General features: G+C 40.6%; 1 protein-coding gene across 1 annotated transcript; it reads left to right on the forward strand.

The window, feature by feature from the left end:
* Positions 1–68: 68 nt before the first annotated feature.
* On the forward strand, positions 69–15,909 carry CEBPZ (CCAAT enhancer binding protein zeta; the record flags this gene model as incomplete). The annotated part of the gene is made up of 16 exons (XM_082302732.1): positions 69–227; positions 616–2,132; positions 3,206–3,437; positions 3,754–3,928; positions 5,085–5,173; positions 5,629–5,682; positions 6,363–6,465; positions 7,336–7,404; positions 9,087–9,153; positions 10,460–10,560; positions 11,918–11,975; positions 12,917–13,125; positions 14,114–14,197; positions 14,662–14,723; positions 14,814–14,895; positions 15,679–15,909. 16 exons carry the CDS (start codon positions 69–71, stop codon positions 15,816–15,818), a joined length of 3,201 nt encoding a protein of 1,066 aa, XP_082158858.1. The 3' UTR covers positions 15,819–15,909.
* Between the last annotated feature and the right edge of the window lie 1,645 nt (positions 15,910–17,554).

Raw genomic sequence — 17,554 nt, forward strand, 5'->3', positions numbered from 1 at the left:
TGCGTGAGGCCGGGCACCGGCCGGACGCGCGTCACGCGTGTGCGCGGGAATCCTTCCGGCGGGCGGCGATGGCGGCGACGCTCTGGGACTTCGGCGTGAGGGACCGCAGGAAGGCGGGCGGCGACAGCGGCGAGGAGGAGGGCGACGACGACGGTGATGAAGAAGGAGAAGGCGGAGATGCGGGAGCGTTCACACTGGACGAGGTGCTGCGCCTCGGCGGCACCAAGGTAAGGGAGCGGGCGGGAGGGAGCGGGAGCACGTGGCGGCCGGGAGCCCCCATCCCGGGACGGGCCCTTGGGGGGCGCGAGGTGTGCGGGGTCCCACTCAGGTGTTGGCAATAAGTCCTTTGCTTAGGGGGTGGTGAGGCTCTGGGACAAATTGTCCGGAGAACTTGTGGATGCCCCATCCCTGGGGGTGTCCAAGGCCAGGCTGCATGGGAGTCTGAGCAATCTGGTATAGGGGAAGGTGCCCCTGCCCATGGCAGGGGGTTGGAACTAGATGGTCTTTAAGGTCCCTCCCAACCCAAACCATTCTGGGATTCAATGGGGAACCCTTGGGAGTGTTGGCAGATCTTGCACCAGATCTGCCCGTGACAGCTGTGCCCTGCCTCCGCAGCAAGATTACCTCATGCTGTGTGCCGTGGACGAGGAGGGCGAGCTGGTGGACGGCGGCAAGAAGGACACAATCGATGACCTGAAGGAAGGAGAGCTGGAGGCATTCGTCAGCTCCCTGGGACTCAGCAAGTATGCGAAGAGTTGCCTGGTGGTGGAGGGGGATGAGGATGATGGCGGCGGCAAGGAGAAAGAGAAGCCTCCAAAGAAAGAGAAAAGCAAGAAGGAAACTAATCCTCCTTTGCTAGAGGAGAAGAAAGAAAAAAAAGGAAAGGAAAAGGCAAGCGGTGTGAAAGACAGCAACAAGAAGCAGGCTGGAGGTGATCAGGGCCAACAGCCTTCAACAAAGAAAGAAAGGCTGGAAGAAGATTTTGAATTTCATGCTAGGCAAGCAATACTGATCAAACCAGGGGGCAAATGGTATGATCTAGAATACACCAATGAATTCTCTCCAGAGCCACAGAATCAGGCACTTTTGTCCAAGTATAAGGCCCTGGCCCAAAAGCTGTATGAACGTGAGACAGACCTGTTTAAGAATAAGACAGACTATCAGAAGGGGGCCTCCTCGGCGTGGATTAAAACTGTTGTGTCCTCGGGTACCTTGGCTGACAGGATGGCAGCGATGACCCTTCTCATCCAGGACAGTGCTGTCCACAGTCTCCAGTTTGTTGAGAACTTGATAAATCTCATAAAGAAAAAGGGCAGCAGGCAGCAGAGCCTTATGGCTTTAGATACTTTCAAGGAGCTTCTCATTACAGATATCTTACCAGACAATCGAAAATTATGGTCTTTCTCGCAGCGACCGCTTAACAACATTGTGCAGATGTCGAGTGGCAACAAGGATTCAAGAGACAGGCGGTTGATACTTTGGTACTTTGAGCATCACCTGAAGCTGCAGATAGCAGAGTTTGTGCAGGCATTGGAAACAATGAGCCATGATTGTCTGACAGCCACGAAATCCCGAGCGCTGGCAGTTTCCCACGAGCTTCTCTGTAACAAGCCGGAGCAGGAGAAAGCTCTGCTGATTCTGCTGGTGAATAAACTGGGTGACCCTCAGAACAAGATCGCCACCAAAGCCTCGTATCTCTTAGAGACGTTACTTCACAAGCATCCAAATATGAAGGGAGTAGTGTGCAGTGAGGTGGAGAGGCTTTTGTACCGCTCAAACATCAATGTGAAAACTCAATATTATGCCATCTGCTTCCTAAATCAGATAGTCCTCAGTCATGAAGAAAGTGCATTGGCTAACAAGCTGATAACTTTGTACTTCTGCTTTTTCCGAAACTGTATTAAGAAAAAAGATGTTGAATCCAAAATGCTCAGTGCTCTTCTTTGCGGGGTCAACAGAGCTTACCCTTATGCTGAGACTGGTGATGAGAAAGTGAAAGAGCAAATGAACACCTTGTTCAAAGTTCTTCATCTTGTGAACTTCAGTACCAGTGTCCAGGCCCTGATGTTGCTGTTTCAAGTGATGGACTCTCAGCAGACTGTGTCGGATAGGTACTATGCAGCGCTGTACAAGTAAGTGGCAGGTTTGCATGTTTATGTACGTTTCATTTTAAGAGGTAGTCACCATTAATTTAACATCGTAGAAACACTTATTTTGCTTTTAAGATCTGGCTAGTTTTGTGTCTCATTGGCTAAAATTTCTGATGTTTTGTATGAGCGGGAAGAAAATGCATGTGATTTCTTTGATTTAACATGAGGATAAAATAAATGATAGTGATAGGTTCTGAGAATGCAGCATGCATTTTGCCACTTTTCTGGTGGCTTGCATTAATTCCAGATGTTATTTGAAACTAATTGATAACTATTTCTTCTGAAATCACTTTTACAGGTACTAGCCTGCAAAGTAATTAGGCCTGTAAATTAGGCCTGTAAATAGCCTAAGATCTTGTTTCCTTTTTGTTTCTTATTTTGAGGAGGGGGAATATTGTGTTAACAAATTCTTTAGATGATTTAATTTGTGTCGCTGGAAAGCCTCGTGTTATAAAAATACTAGTTTTTGTTTTGTCCCCAGCTGATTGTTTAGACTTTATAGGATCCTTACAGGCTTCTGTTTAGTTAAATAAGGGGAAGTTACTGATTTTTTAAAAAGGGAATTCAGGTTCCCTGAGAATGTGCAATGTGTTTAAGGTCTTACCATGCCTGGCAGCCTGGAAGAAATTGGAGCAGAAAATGAACTTGCCAGTACAAATGTCTGATCTGATTGTGAAGTGTGCTGATGTCTAACCATTTTCTTTCTATTTTTTTAAACATACGAACAAATCAGATTAGTTTTTTAACAATGAACATCTCGAATTTTGAAACTGTTTTCAGTTGAACTCAGTTTCTTTATATTTTCTTACAATATTTTGTTTACTGAGGCAGCTTTTTTTTTTTTTTTTAAATCTTCAGTGTCTCATATATTCCAGAAATATTACACAGCTCTTGACAGTTCAGGGTTGATCTTAATGGTTTTGAGTACAGGGGAGCAAACTGTCTCTAGTCTTTTAGATGGCAATCTGAAAAATGTAGATAATGGTTGTTAATAGCACTTGTTCTCCTGTGTGCATTATGACAATCAGCAATATTTTCTCCTGTGTGTCCTGCAGGAAGCTTCTAGATCCTGCTTTAGCAACATGCTCAAAGCCATCCATGTTTCTAAATCTTGTCTATAAGTCTCTGAAGGCAGATGTAGTGCTACGGCGCGTGAAGGCCTTTGTGAAGAGGCTACTTCAAGTCACCTGTGGACAAATGCCACCCTTCATTTGTGGAACCCTGTACCTTCTGTCTGAACTCCTGAAAGTAAAACCAGAGTTAAGGGTCCAGTTACAGGATCACGTGGTATAAGATGATTTCTTTATCTCATTGCTTTTTCAATAAGAGCTGTTTTCATAAGCACCTTTCCCTAACTTGTTTATTAGTAACCATTTGCTAAGATGTTTCTTGAGGTGGGGAGGGACCATTACATTTGTGTGTTCTAAGCAGTAAAGTTCAATTTTAAGTGCCGTATCAAGGACAAAAATCTCTATTTCTTAAACATCAGCCATCATTTGTTTAGATTTTTATAAGTAGCTCAAGAACTTTATGTGCATTTTTCTAAAAAATCAGAGTAAATCTGGAAAGTAAAAGCTGTTCGCTAACGTTTTTTGTTTTTTAGGAGTCAGATGATGAAGAGTGCTTTAAGGATCAAGAAGAGGCTGAAGAGGATGAGGAAAAATTTGTGGATGCCGACAAAGAAGTAGAAGATGAAAAGAGAAGTACAATGGAAAGTTCTGCTAAAACAAACAATTCAAATTCAACAGCCTCGTGGGTGCATCATCTGAATATGGGAGGTAAATCAGCAAGAAAATATATAATTTGACAGCTAAGGGTCCATAACAGTGACATGTTGATCAAGAGTTTTGTAAGATTAAGTGATTAAATCATTATTTTAGTGTTTAGATGAAGTTTGGTTGAAAGCAACCAGTCAGCTCAATTTATCTGTTACCTCAGCAGTGATGAAAAAACTCTATGACTAGTGTGTTTCACTTCATGCAGTTTGTAATAAACACATTATTCGTGCCTTAGCGGTTAACAGGCTTGGAATTCTTTGCTTCCACGTTCAAACATCTTCCGAGCAGTGTAGCCAAGGTTAGGATGTGTAGCTGCTCTGTCGCTTGTGAAGCCTGCCAGAACAGTTTGTCCATCTTTGAACTCGTGCCCAGGTTCGCTCCTCCCTGAAGGCCCTCGGGAACAGGCCAGGGGTTTCCAGGGCCGTCCTTGGAAGCAGGTAGGAACTCAGCCTGTGCACCTGATCATGCACTGTGAAGGGCAGCTGAATACAGCCTTTTCCTGCTGCCAGATGAGCCCCTGGTATTGGATCCCGCTCTTCGGGTCTCCTGTCGGATTATTTACTTAAGAGAGATGGGGCTATGCAATTACACAGGATTTATTGTTTAAAATAAGAAATAAGACATCAGTCTCGAGGCGTGAGATTTGCAATAAATCATAATAATGGCATATAGTCACAAAATTCAGGGTTCCATGGCAATTTGTAACTTTCTAATCCAATAGGCACTTAAAATGAAACTTTGTTTTGGCTTTACGACCTCCCACCTGTGGTGCTTCTCACTGCAGTGCAGCTGTGTCTTGACCAATAACTTGTCAGGTCATGTACACACAGATACTTCTATTATAACATCTAAATTCTTAAGTTAAACTATAAAATCACATTATTATACTTAAAACCCTTCAACTATAGAAACATAGGTTTGTGATTCTCTTGCTTAAGGTCTATAAACCTCTGTCAATTATGCCAGACCTAGTTTCTTCCAGGGTTGTAAATCAAACCCACCACTAACTGCAGAAGTTTTTACTCCTCTGTTTCCCACACCTGGCTTGTCCAGCTGGGAGTGATGGGCAGCATTACTGTCATGGGGAAATAAGAATAATACTCTTGTAAAGTTGCCTGAGAAAATTTAAGTTGTTTTGCTCCCGTCCACCCCTCAGGCAGGAAGAGTGGAACTTCCTATGATCCTATGCACCGAAGTCCTTTATACTGTGGTGCTGAAAGTACAAGCCTTTGGGAACTGAAGAAGGTAGGATATTCTTGCACTGCTGTTGCTGTGTTTATTAGTGTGGCCCTTGTACGAAGAGAGAAAAAGAACTTGGTTATTCTTGAAGTAGCTACTTGAGTAACAAGAGAAGGGTTAAAGCTGACACGTTGTTCAGCTTTAAGCTTGTATGTGTTCCTTACAATACTGATGTTCTTGAGTAGGGAATAGAAATTTTTTAAGTGAAGATTTGGACAATAATAATATTTTTTGACTATTGGATTTTAGCTTTGATGATTGAAGCTTTCTAGTGTTGACTTAAAATTGTAAGTGAAAATGTGTTTAATGCAAAAAAAAGATTAGAACTTGAAGTTCTTCAGTTGTTGAAGTGCAGAGCACATCAGCCTTGCACTACTATGCGTATGTCTGTTATTTGGTGAGTCATGGAGTGATCTTAAAACATACTTTTTAATTAGAAATAAATTACTCATCTTTTTCAGCTTTCTGAACATTTTCATCCATCTGTGGCTTTGTTTGCAAAAACAATACTAGAAGTAAGTGCTTTTGCTTGTTTGTTGCTTTGAAGTTTGATACTTTGTGTTAGGTGTCTTTTGCCATTTGAAAAAATACATTATTAAGTCTCCTTGCACTTTGTGGGTAACTAGCAGCTCTGCAGAACTCTATCATATACTCAAATGCCAAGCTTTGCATGGAATTGCAGCGTTATATGTAAAAGAGACTGCTCTCAAAAATTTTAACTTTGCAGAAGTGTAGGTATTATGTGATTCTTAAAGCTTTATTAAGAGGTTTTTTGTATCTTTTTATTTATTTATTTAAAACATGGGGAGCCCTACTACAGGGGCAAATTCTTCTTAAAATACTGTTGTAGTACCATGCCAAAAGTGCTCAAACCTATACAAATATGTATTTAAAATATTTATTTTTCATTTGAATATATGGTATTGAAATGATGCTGAGTATTAATTGCTGTTAGCACAGTACATTGCAAGGCAGTTTATCACTGAAACAGTGGAGGAGGTGTGTTTTAGTTAAGAAAATATTGAAGTTGCAAAAGGGAGAACCTAGTCAGGGTTATGTGGTTTAGTATCCCCAAGTCCTTATCTTTATAAAGTATGTTTTAATATTGTTCTTGAGCTGATTGAGTCCTCTGTGTTTAGATGGTGTCTTCCTAAAATGAAGACCTTAATGGTTTTTGGCTTTTTCCTTCTTTCAGGGAAATCACATTCAGTACTCTGGTGACCCTTTGCAGGATTTCACGTTAATGAGATTCTTGGATCGCTTTGTGTACAGAAATCCCAAACTCAGTAAAGGCAAAGGTAGGCACTTCCCTGTACCATGTGATCTTGGTTATAGGTGCTGTCCAAATTCTCATTCTCTCCGACTGGCCTTGTCAAGTATCAGGGGTGCATGTGGTGGAACAGAGGAGTGGCATCAGTCTTCAAGGCTGCAAGAGAGATGTCTGCAACCCAGAACCAGCCAACAGTCACATCCCCTCACACCTGCAGTGCAGAACTGCTGACTTTGCAGGAATAAGCAAGGGATAGGGAGATGTAAAGACTGCAGAATGGCTGAGGCTGGAAGGGACCTCTGAAGTCATGGGCTCAAGCAGAGACACCTGGAGCAGACTGTCCAGATGACTTTGGAGTGTCTCCAAGAGTGGAGACTCCACTGCCTCTCTGTGCAACCTGTGCCAGCACACAGTTGCCCTCACAGTGCAGAAGTGTTTCCTGATGTTCAGATGGAGTCTCCTTCATCAACTCAGTGACCCATCCCTTGATTCTCTCCAGTATGCACATGTCTGACTGGGGAGCCCAGACCTGGGCACAGGGCTCCAACTGTGGTCAAACAAGTGCCAGGAATTCCATCAGCCTTCTTTGCTGCAGGAGCACAGTGCTGGCTCACGGTCAACTGGGTGTCCACCAGGACTACCAGGGTGTTTTTAGCCAAGCTGCTTTCCAGCTGGGCAGCCCCCATTGTATACTGGTACCTGGGGTTGCTCCTCCGTTAGTGCAGGACTGTGCACTTCCCCTTGTTGAACTGCAGGAGGTTTCTGTCAGCCCTTTTCTCCAGCCTCTTAAGGTCATTATGGATGGCAGCACAACCCACTGGTCTGTCAGCCACTCCTAACAGTTCTGTATCAATAGTCATAAAATAAATATTCCTCTCTGATTTATATTCTGATACAGAAAACACCAGCAGTGTGGTAATGCAGCCAAAGAAGAAGCAGTTTATGAAGGATATGCAGAACCTTGCAGGTAAGTCAGCCCCTTAATTCAGTTAAGATTATGATGACTAAAAAATCCTTGGTTGATTGATGTAGATGTGTCATCTGCACTATCTGTGCTGTTTGTCTTAGCGATAAAAGAAAGTGCCATCCATCAGGAGTGCAGTGGTGGTGCCTGATCTTCAGGATCAGACCTCATCTTCTTGTAAGGATGTATGGAATCTCCACAGATGGAACTTTGGATCCACTGAATCATTTTAAGAAAAAATGACATAGAGAAAGTCAGTTACTCTATAGCCATTTTTATTCTGTTTATTATGATTGAAAAATGGCTTAAATACCAGAAAAATGGATCTATATAATTATTTAAATCACATTAAGCTCTTTCACTGAATGGTATTACTCCATACAATGCTACAGCTGCAGCTGTTGTTAGGAAGAGTGTAAGGTATCTTTAGCACTGTTATTTTGCTAATAGTCTTCCTGCCTCCAGGAATAAGCTGCCTTTTGTCCAGTCTCACTATTTCCAACAGTCAAGAGCAGGGTTTGGTGTAAGAACCAGCAGTTAAAAAATGAGGGCAAACTATCAGTAAAACATGCTGCTTGAGGACAGAAGAGGTACCATCTTCTGCAGTAGAGTCTCTGTAGCATTCCCAGGGATGTGCTTTCCTGCCAGCTTTGGGTCTGTTGTGTTGCAGAGAGGTTTTAGTTATGCAGATTAGTAAGTACTGATGTACTTTTATGGCTGGTTTTATGGCTGGTAAAGCTTAAAATAGGAATTTTAGCCTATAGAGTTTGTCACATTCTTTAGTTTATTCTGAGTTGAAGGAGCAGACTGAGGATTTAGGAGAGAATTTGGGGAATTTAAGTGTTTTACAAATGAAACATGATACAAAAATATGGATATATTAATACAGCTACAAGAGTCTGCAGCTGTTGCATGTAGCTGATCTCTGCTGAAGTGTAGGGAGCTTAGATTGCAAATCCTCTGGTACCTTCTACTATTCATTTGAAGAGTCCTCTGAGTATGCTGATCTGGTTTCAGAAACTTGGACCCTTTGTCACTTAGAAGTGATTATAATTTGTACCACTGAGGTAATCTGTAGCCTTTCTTCTTTTGATTTACTTGTGAGGAGGAGGGAAGGGGAATGTGAGAGGGTAAAAAGCTCCTCCACAGGGAACCTGGTCATTACCCTAGTTGATCTGCTGTTGCAGTGTCATGTTTTGCTTCAGTTTCTCAGAAATGGAGGCAGGTTGAGGCTTGATCCCTTCCTCAGTGTGCTCAGCTGGTGCATGGTCCTGCTCTGCAGCTCCTGACAAGCATTTCTACTGCCAGGGAATGCTGGGCAGAAGTGATTTCAGTGTTTTAGTGCGTGACAGCAGGTTCATCTTACTCCCTACTTCTTTTCCCGTTATTGTTTTAAATGTATTCCTGCTGCAGGTGATTGCAACCCCCTGCCTTGCTGATACATAACTGAGAACCTGGTTAGAGCTGTGCCACTTGAGTGTTTCCATAGGGTCTTTTCCATACTTCACACTGGAGTACACTATATACACTGTTAGTTTGAAGGGGTTTTCAGAAAAGCTCCCCATTATTGAATGGATGACACCCTGTGTTTGCTTCTGTCTGTGTGTGCTGCTTAACCTCTGAAAAGAATAACCATTATTTCAACTTGAGGTAAAATCAGTTGGTTTTTTTTTTTGTTTTTGCAGTCAACAGTAAGGAATTCCGGGCCAAAGATGAAAGCAAAATCCCAGTGGATGAAGTGTTCTTTCACAGGTAGTGGAATACTTGTGAACATTCATTTTAGGTGTTGGTATTTTAGTGCAATGCCATTAAAACCCACTGCATTTTGTAAGTAATCTCTGGTATTTCAAGTATTTGCGAATTTTGATTAATTTGAGTGACTTAAGATGATAGTGCCTTTCTTGGACATAATTTTAACGTTTGTCAAAAGCACTTAGGAAAGAATATCACCTATGAACAAAGGCAATCGGGGCTTGTAGTCCAAAATTAAGTAAGTTGACATTATGATAAAGAAGCCTTAAGTAATGAGTAATGGTGAATATCTTGTGGGTTGTAATTCTTATGCATTAGAGGTATATATAATGAAAGCTGGAATATAGCTGGTTTATGTTATTAGCATCAAAGCTTATTAGAATGGAACAAAGCAAAAAAAGTCAGAGGAGCTATTTTTCAGAGTATTTAATTTTTTGTTACTCATAGTTCTTTCTGTTTCTTTGAATTTCCTTTCAGATTATGATATAAAAATGCAGTTGTAGTACTAAAATTGAAGTGATATGCATTTAGCAAAGATTTGTTTTTATTAGATCAAAATACTGGTTACCTGTGTCTTCTTAGGAAATTAGTATTTGAATTAACTTCATTTATTTTAAATTAATTGCTACTATAATATTGAGGAATATAATACTAATAAATAAATAAAATAGTGGTGTTAGTTTTGAGATTAAAGAAAAGCATCTTAAAAACATACCCCTGTCTGAAAAGTTAACAGTATTGTTACATTGAAGATGGCTGAAACTGAGATTACACATTTAGTCTTCTGTAAAAAGTACTCTTTTTTATATGGTCAAAATTGCTTTCTTTGTTTGGTGATTCTTTAACATGAAATGAAGGTGAAAATGGCTGACAGAAGATAAAACTAAGGCCCAAAAGAAGAGGGGTATGGGACAAAATTTAATAAAACTTGATGGGTGAATATCTTTTATATTTTTTTACGAATTGTATTCAAGTTGAACTTGATCCTTTCTTCCTTCTCAGTCTAAGGCAGATTTTTACATCTTTCTTGTGCCCTTTTATAAATTCATTGTGTTAAAAATAACTTCTGGCACATTTGGCCAATGGAATGTTATTGTTTTAAATATTACAGTAGTGACTGATTCTTTGAAAAACAAAGGAAATACAAATCTCTTGATTTTAGGTATGTTTGAAACCATCACTTACAGTTTTCAACTGGCAACATACATGGGAAACAATTTGCAGGTTGTTTTTTTTTTTAATTTAAAAAGTTGTCATAAAGATCATCACCTGTAATTTTGTGTCTGAGAGCAATATATTATTTCAGATTTTATTCAAAGTTCGACAAGAAGAGAGAGAAACAAAAGCGTCTGGATGATGAAGAAAGCGTGGAAGATGTGGATGATGATGAATTTGAAAGAGCATTGGGTAAGGCTGTGTTCTTCCTTGCAGTAACTATCCCAGTATTCCCTGCTTTTTCAACTTATTAATGTATCCTTTTTATAGTTCATATCGTGTAAAATAACCAGAGGAATATGGGAGTGGGAGACAACTGGCTTTCCAGTTGCCCTTTATGCTCCTGCAGACAGCAGTTCCTGCTATCCACCGTGTGAGCCAGCTGGGTGGCCACTTCTCAAGAGAGTTCTTGCTCCCACCACTGCAGTAGTCAGCTCATTTGAATGGCTGGAAGTTGTCTGATTTTGAACTTACACCCATGAATGGCAGTTCATGCCCTTTTGTTCTTTTCCTAATGTCGTCTGAGTAACCTTTCCTAACAGCATGTAACATTTGCCTCTGTTTTTTCTTCACTGCTTGGCCTTTTTCAATCTTGCTTACAGTTTCTCTCATGGTTTCTAACATCTTTCATGAGGTTATGAGTTCAGTAAGGTCGTTGGCAAACTTCTGCAGTAATCTTAGCTCTTCTGTAGCATGTACTTTGCTTTGGAATGAGTGTATTATTTGTTCCGGAATTTAAATTTGTTAGTGTACCAGGAAATGTCTATTATTTTGTTATTTCAAAATTTACTTATATGTATTTTTTAAAAAACCCAGTTAGCTCTATAACTATTTTCTACAGTATTTCGAGATAATTCTGAATTCTTGTATCAGGGTCCTTACTTAGTGACTCAATTAATATGGTCTTAGTTATGACAAGAATCTGTTACTAATTGTGTTTGTCTTTTATTGTTAGTATCTCTAATGAGAATTTGCTTCATAAATTCAGAAGCTTAAAATAATGACCCTATATCTAAAGATTAGATATTTTGCAATGCTAGAATCATAGAGTGGCTTGGGTTGGAAGAGACCTTAAAGATCATCTTGTTCCACCCCCACTACATGGGCAGGGACACCTTCCACCAGACCAGGTTGCTGAAAGCCCCATCCAACTTGGCACTGAACACTTCCAGGGATGGGGCATCCACAGCTTCTCTGGGCAACCTGTTCTAGTGCCATACTACCCTCACAGTAAAGAATTTTTTCCTAATACATAATCTAAACTCTCTTTCAGTTTGAAGTCATTCCCCCTTGTCCTCTCACTTCATGCCCTTGGAAAAAAGTCTCTCTCAGCTCTCTTGTAGCATCCTGTAGGTACTGCAAGGCTGCAATAAGGTCACCCTGAAGCCTTCTCCTCTCCAGGCTGAACAACTTCAATGCTAGGAGAGGTGCTCAATCCCTCTGGTCATCTTTGTGGCCCTCTTCTGGACTTGCTCCAACAGGTCCATGTACTTACTGGATGCAATGACTTCATATGTCTTGTAGTAACAACATTTGTCTTTCTCCCTAGATACATTTGAAGCTGCTGATAATGCCATTGTTGGCCAGGATGACCTTGATTTTGCTGGGTAAGACTTCAGATTGGTTCTTATTCCTCTTGTCTTAATATCTTACATAGAGTTTTACTCTGTGAAACTAGATAGACCTTTTTTAGAAAGGCTCAGAATATCACCTTGCAAAAAAGGCAGTATCAGTTTTACACTGAGTAATGCTGGTTTTCTGCATGTCCCATAACGGATCATGATGACCTTGTGATGCTTATAGTCCTTACATGAGACCTGTAGGGACCCAGTAAGCAGTGTAAAGTCTTGTTTTTCATTGTCTCAGGTTTCTGTTCGAGAATTACCAAGTACAAAAGGAAGCACTGCTGCCATAAGGACTGGTTGTAACTGGACCTAACACAGTTAATAAGCTTTGTGAGATCCAGAGTCAGAGAGCTCAGTTCTCCTGAAGTCAGCAGTTTCAATAATCATAGAATCATTTAGGTGGGAAAGGACCTTTAAGATCATTGAGTCCAATTGTAAATAATGAAGTAGCCTCTATTTTACTCAAAGTATCTATAATGCAGCGTTTGAATTTGCACAGAGACTTTTTCCCTTGAGGTGACAGGAGAGTTAAAGACTAAACTTCTAGTGAAACCTGAAGCATTTTTGTGATCTTGACTGGTGTTTAACAGAGCAGTTTGTGTGTTTTACAGAAAAGACTTTCTGAAAAGGAGCAAAGACACAGAGGAGATAAAATACTGAAGCTGACATTTTGGCTAATTTCAAAATAGGATTCTGTCCAGAAGTTCTTAAAATAGTTGACTTTTATAATACAGCTCCCTATACTAATGTTGAAAACGTGGCTCAGTGTGTAATACATATATTTTAGGTTATAGCCTACAGTTGCAGTAGTTTGCAATGATGCTGAACTTTCCTAACATAGTGTTTGCCAGTAGATAGATGTCATCTAGATGCAAACAGTGCTTTTCCAGATGAAGTGCTAAGCTTGTTACATCTTCTTTTAGTAATATAAAAAAAAATGCCAAAGGCGGCAAGAAAGGCCAGAGTGGTGAGGGATCTGGTGCTGACTGGGAGGATTCTGATGATGAAGATGACTTCAGTGATCTGGATGATGAGGAAGTCTCCTTGGGAAGTATGGAGGATGACTTTGAAGAGGATATGGATGAAGAGGGAGGTGTATTTATGGATGTGTCTGAAGATGATAACGACCTAGGTAAAGTGCCATTTATTACTGAAAAACACAGAGAAAAGGCTTTAAAAATAGGTCATCTAATATGTAACTACATATGCAAATTCCAATTTAGCTATCTAGGTGGGAAGCTTGGCTTTTAAACAAAGAAATGACAAGTCCTTCTTCGTACAATGAAGTCTTAAGGGAAGCATTTCCTGGCACAGTCTCCTAGGCGAGAGTGGGAATTAGGCGTCTGGGTGTAAGAACTTCCAAATGAGAAATGTTTCTTTCATTCTGAAAACACTGGCATAGCAAAAGTAGCTTTATACACAAATAACTGGCTGCAGTAGGCATTAATACTTAAAAGAGCTCAAAGAGAAAACTAAAAAAAATGGTAATTTTTTTATTTCTTTAATGTTGATTTCTTTTAGATGAAGTAACTTTTACTTAAATTGCTGTCTCACAAGTAACAGCTTACTCTTATAATACAGATATGCACTCGAGTTTTTATTACTACTGTAGTAGTAACTGATTTTTGCACCTGCATGGTGTTACTTGTTCAACTGAAAAGCACAGTTTACACAGAATACAAAGCATGTGGCTGGAAAAACAAAGATTAATGGACTATTTAAATGAGTAACTAAAGGTCACAGGAAGATGACCGAGGATAGAAGAGGTAAACTGTTCATACAGTTGTTAACACAATCTTTCATGAGATTATTAATTCACCAAACTTACCACACAGACATTCAGGGTTTACCTAATGCCTGCTTCTAGCTTTTGTATTTTATGTGTCTGATTCCCTTCTGGTGCTGTGGAAAAAAGCATAAAGAACAGCACACCACAGACCAATTTTTAATTGTCTAGCTTGAAGAAATACTAGATTTACTTGTGTGCACTGCCTTTTAAAGACCTGGACCAATATGGTAAATATGCCTAAAAAGGAATTTTAGTCTCTGCTGCACTTTAAATACACGTACATGGTGTGAGAGTTGGAGACTGATGTATTTGGGTTTTTTTTTTCTATCAGACCCAAACAATGACAAGCAACTGAAATCTGTCAGTAAAAAGGGCAAGAAAAAGAAAGATACGACTTTTGCGGGATCACTGGAAGGTAAGAAAACACTGACATGAAAGCTCAATACAAATGAAAGAGTCCAAAGAACTTTGGATTCAGAGATTTACTACAGTAGATTATCACATTTTGGATCTAGGTTCAGATTTAAATAAACCATAAATGAAAAGGAGGTTGTCCCCCAACCAGCGTAATTCAGAGTAACAATCTGCTGTTGAAGAGCTGAGAGTTGAAGGAGGAATTTTGAAGTAGGGTGAAGTTGTACTGGTGGTTTGTGCATCTGTTACTCACACCTGATGCCCAGAGTTGTCCTATTTAATACTTGCTTGGAGACTTTTTTCCTTTTCTTTTAGGGAAGGTGGGTAACAAAGGTTCCCAACGTAGCTAATTCAGATGACCTCATGAAGAAAAGTTTTAAAAATTTAAAACATGGTAAAACTTTGTTTTAGTGTCTTTGGGGACTTGAAGTTCTGTCTCATAAGAATACTACTCTTTGTTTGAAGGATCCAGCCGAGGAAAGAAGAGGAAACTCCAAGATGCTGGTATACTGGCATCTGCAGAAGAGGTGAGTTTGATCAGTGCTTAACAAAAAGTGATCAAGCATTTTACCTGTTGCTTTGTAACAGAATACCAACATTTCTCTCTTTATTTAAAGTTTGGCTATCTGCTGGATGAAAACGCCGGGTCTAAGTTTGACAATATTGGAATGAACGCCATGGCCAACAGAGACAATGCAAGTAAGTACATGCTGCAGGTAGCTGACAGTCATAGTGCTGTAATTTACTTCTTTCCCTTCAGGTTCTGTACCCGAAAAGATGAACCACCTTTAACTGGAATACAGGGTCAGAAACCACACAGCAGGGACAGTAGCTCAACGTCAGTAAGATGTGACAGGTTTCTCCAGTGACGTGAGATGCCCAGCGCTAAATATGAACTGGGAGTAGTGGAGTGAGTAAGGCTTCAGAAAAGAGGGAGAGGCTGTCCTTGGCCCTTTCACACTGTAAGCAGGGACAGGCAGGCTGCTCTCTGCCAAGCCTTCGTGTGAATTCCGCTCAGGTAAAGTGCCCTTGATTGCTTGGGAAGGGAAGGCAAGGCATAAGGCATGGCTGTCTTTCCCTACCTACTGGACTGTCTCCTTGCAGTATCAGTGAAGCAGAAAGTAGTTTCCCCAAAATAATTCTCATGAATTGTGTATATGCTGGTTGACTAAAGCTTGTAAAGCTTTTACAAGTCTTGCTGGTGTCACTTGAAAAATGTTAGGAGCACTCAAACACTGCTTCTAACACAAGCATGTCTGGCATTAATAAAATACAAAGCAATGCCTAGAACTCTGAGATGGTAGGGTTTGTTTTGTGAAATGAAAAAACCCACAGCTTTCTCAAAAAAAAAAGGCAGTTTGCACTTTTATTAACATTTATAAATACAGTAGTCAACTTTTAACTTTAACATGATTCATCTGTATGGCACATCATGGTCAGAGGTATCCATCGGCTCCTTATTTCTCACCTTGCCTCCTACAGATGTCAAACAGATCCAGTGGGAAATAGAGCGTGACAAGTGGCTTCACAACAGGGATGTGAAAAGCATCATCAAAAAGAAGAAACAGTTCAGGCACAGAGGGCTGAAAAACAAGTACAAAGGCAAGAAATTGAGAAGATGAACTGGACTTTTTGATGTGGAGATTTTAAAAACAAATATTCTTAAATAGTTTTTTATTTAATCACACATCTTTCTTACTTCAGTTCTTGCTGCTTAACCATGTCATTTGGTCATTCTCCCTTATGCCATGAATTCCAGACCACTCATTGGATTTGTAATAAACTGAAAAATAGGAAAATCCATGTCAGCTCTAAGTTAGACATATCTAAAGAGCAGCCACTTTGTGGCTAGTTTTTAGTGTACAGCCCTCCAGTTCTGAGGTCTCTATCCAACAGTCTGACACTCTATCCATGCCTTAACAATAAAAACTTCAACAGTGTCTCCTGGGGAAAGTTTTAAGCAATAATAAGATCGGTTTTATACATTAAGATGGAACAGAAGCTTCAGCCATCCTTCTGAAGCCAACGACTACAAACCCACCTTCCAGAACTGATGGAAACCTCTTCTGCATTGTGTATCTGAAATCTGACAAGAAAGATAAAGTTACTTTCCCAGCATATATTAAGATGAATAATTAAATGCACTATTTTTCTAACTACATCTGTTTTATCAAAATTTGTTTGAGCTCTTAATTTACACCCACCATTAAATAATGTGAGAGGAATTTATTTTTTTTAAATAATTCCAGAGACTGTACTCAGGTTACTCATCCGTGCAGCCCCATCATCACAGCGTTTTCTGAGCTTCCTCACAATTGTGATAACCAAGTCCAAGCTACAGATTCACATGAAGCTGCATGTCTCTCACAGACTGACTTGCAAATAAAACCAGGGAAAACTGCTTTGTTTCCTTGTGCAGATTTAGATGTTCACTGAATTGTTCTGTGGGCCACTCTAACAACCCAATAGAAAATCACAACAGGTTTATGCTATTTTAATTATTTCAGCAGCTCATAAAAGGATCTTACCCACTCCAGTACTAGCACAAAGAAAGCAGTAAAAGCCTCACTCTGAGCTCACTGAGCTGCTAGATTAGCTCATTGCACCTTACAGAACTGCAGTTGAAAAAAATATGCAAATGCATGTAAGAACTAGGACGTAGAACTGAAAGAGAGGAGAAGAAACCCCCAAAGATGAATGCCCAGCACCAAGTTACAACAATAGGCTGAAAACATCTGTTCTCCATATTTTTGTTCTATGTATTTTCTGATAAAAGTGCAAAGACAGCTGAAATTTAACAGTCTGGCATCACCTGGATCTTGGAAAACAAATGCAAATCAACGTAGAGTAGGGTGAAGCTCAGCTTGAACTTGGCATGAAGACCACACCACTGCCAAAATGGGTGGACTCTTGCCCTCCCAGCAAAAGCAGCAGCTGCCTTTTGGCTCGCCCTGACCCTGCAGGTAGCAGGACAGGCTCTTTCCTGCAAGGACACAGATCTGTCGAACCAGCGCTGCACCCTGCAGAGCCCTGCACGCAAAGTAAGGCCGCTGCCCTGCAGAGCAAACTTCCCTGTAGTAACCAAACCGGTGGTTTGCTTATTATTTCTGTGTTACCTGGGCACGGAGTTGTAAGTCTAAGACACCTGAGGGACCGAAGCTAAATAATCCGGAAGGCGACGCTGGCCGCCTCCAGCAGCCGGGTCTGTCCTCGGCCTGAGCAATGTCGAATCAGAGGCTGCGAGACCCAGACACAGCCGGGACCTCCCTTCAAGGGCTCAACACCAGACGCCTGAAACAGGACTGATCAATTCCTGCCTCATTTGCGGACAGCCTCTCTTTTAAATCCTTACCTGGCC

The sequence above is a fragment of the Coloeus monedula genome (assembly GCF_965178545.1).
Source record: "Coloeus monedula genome assembly, chromosome: 2".
NCBI lineage: Eukaryota > Metazoa > Chordata > Aves > Passeriformes > Corvidae > Coloeus > Coloeus monedula.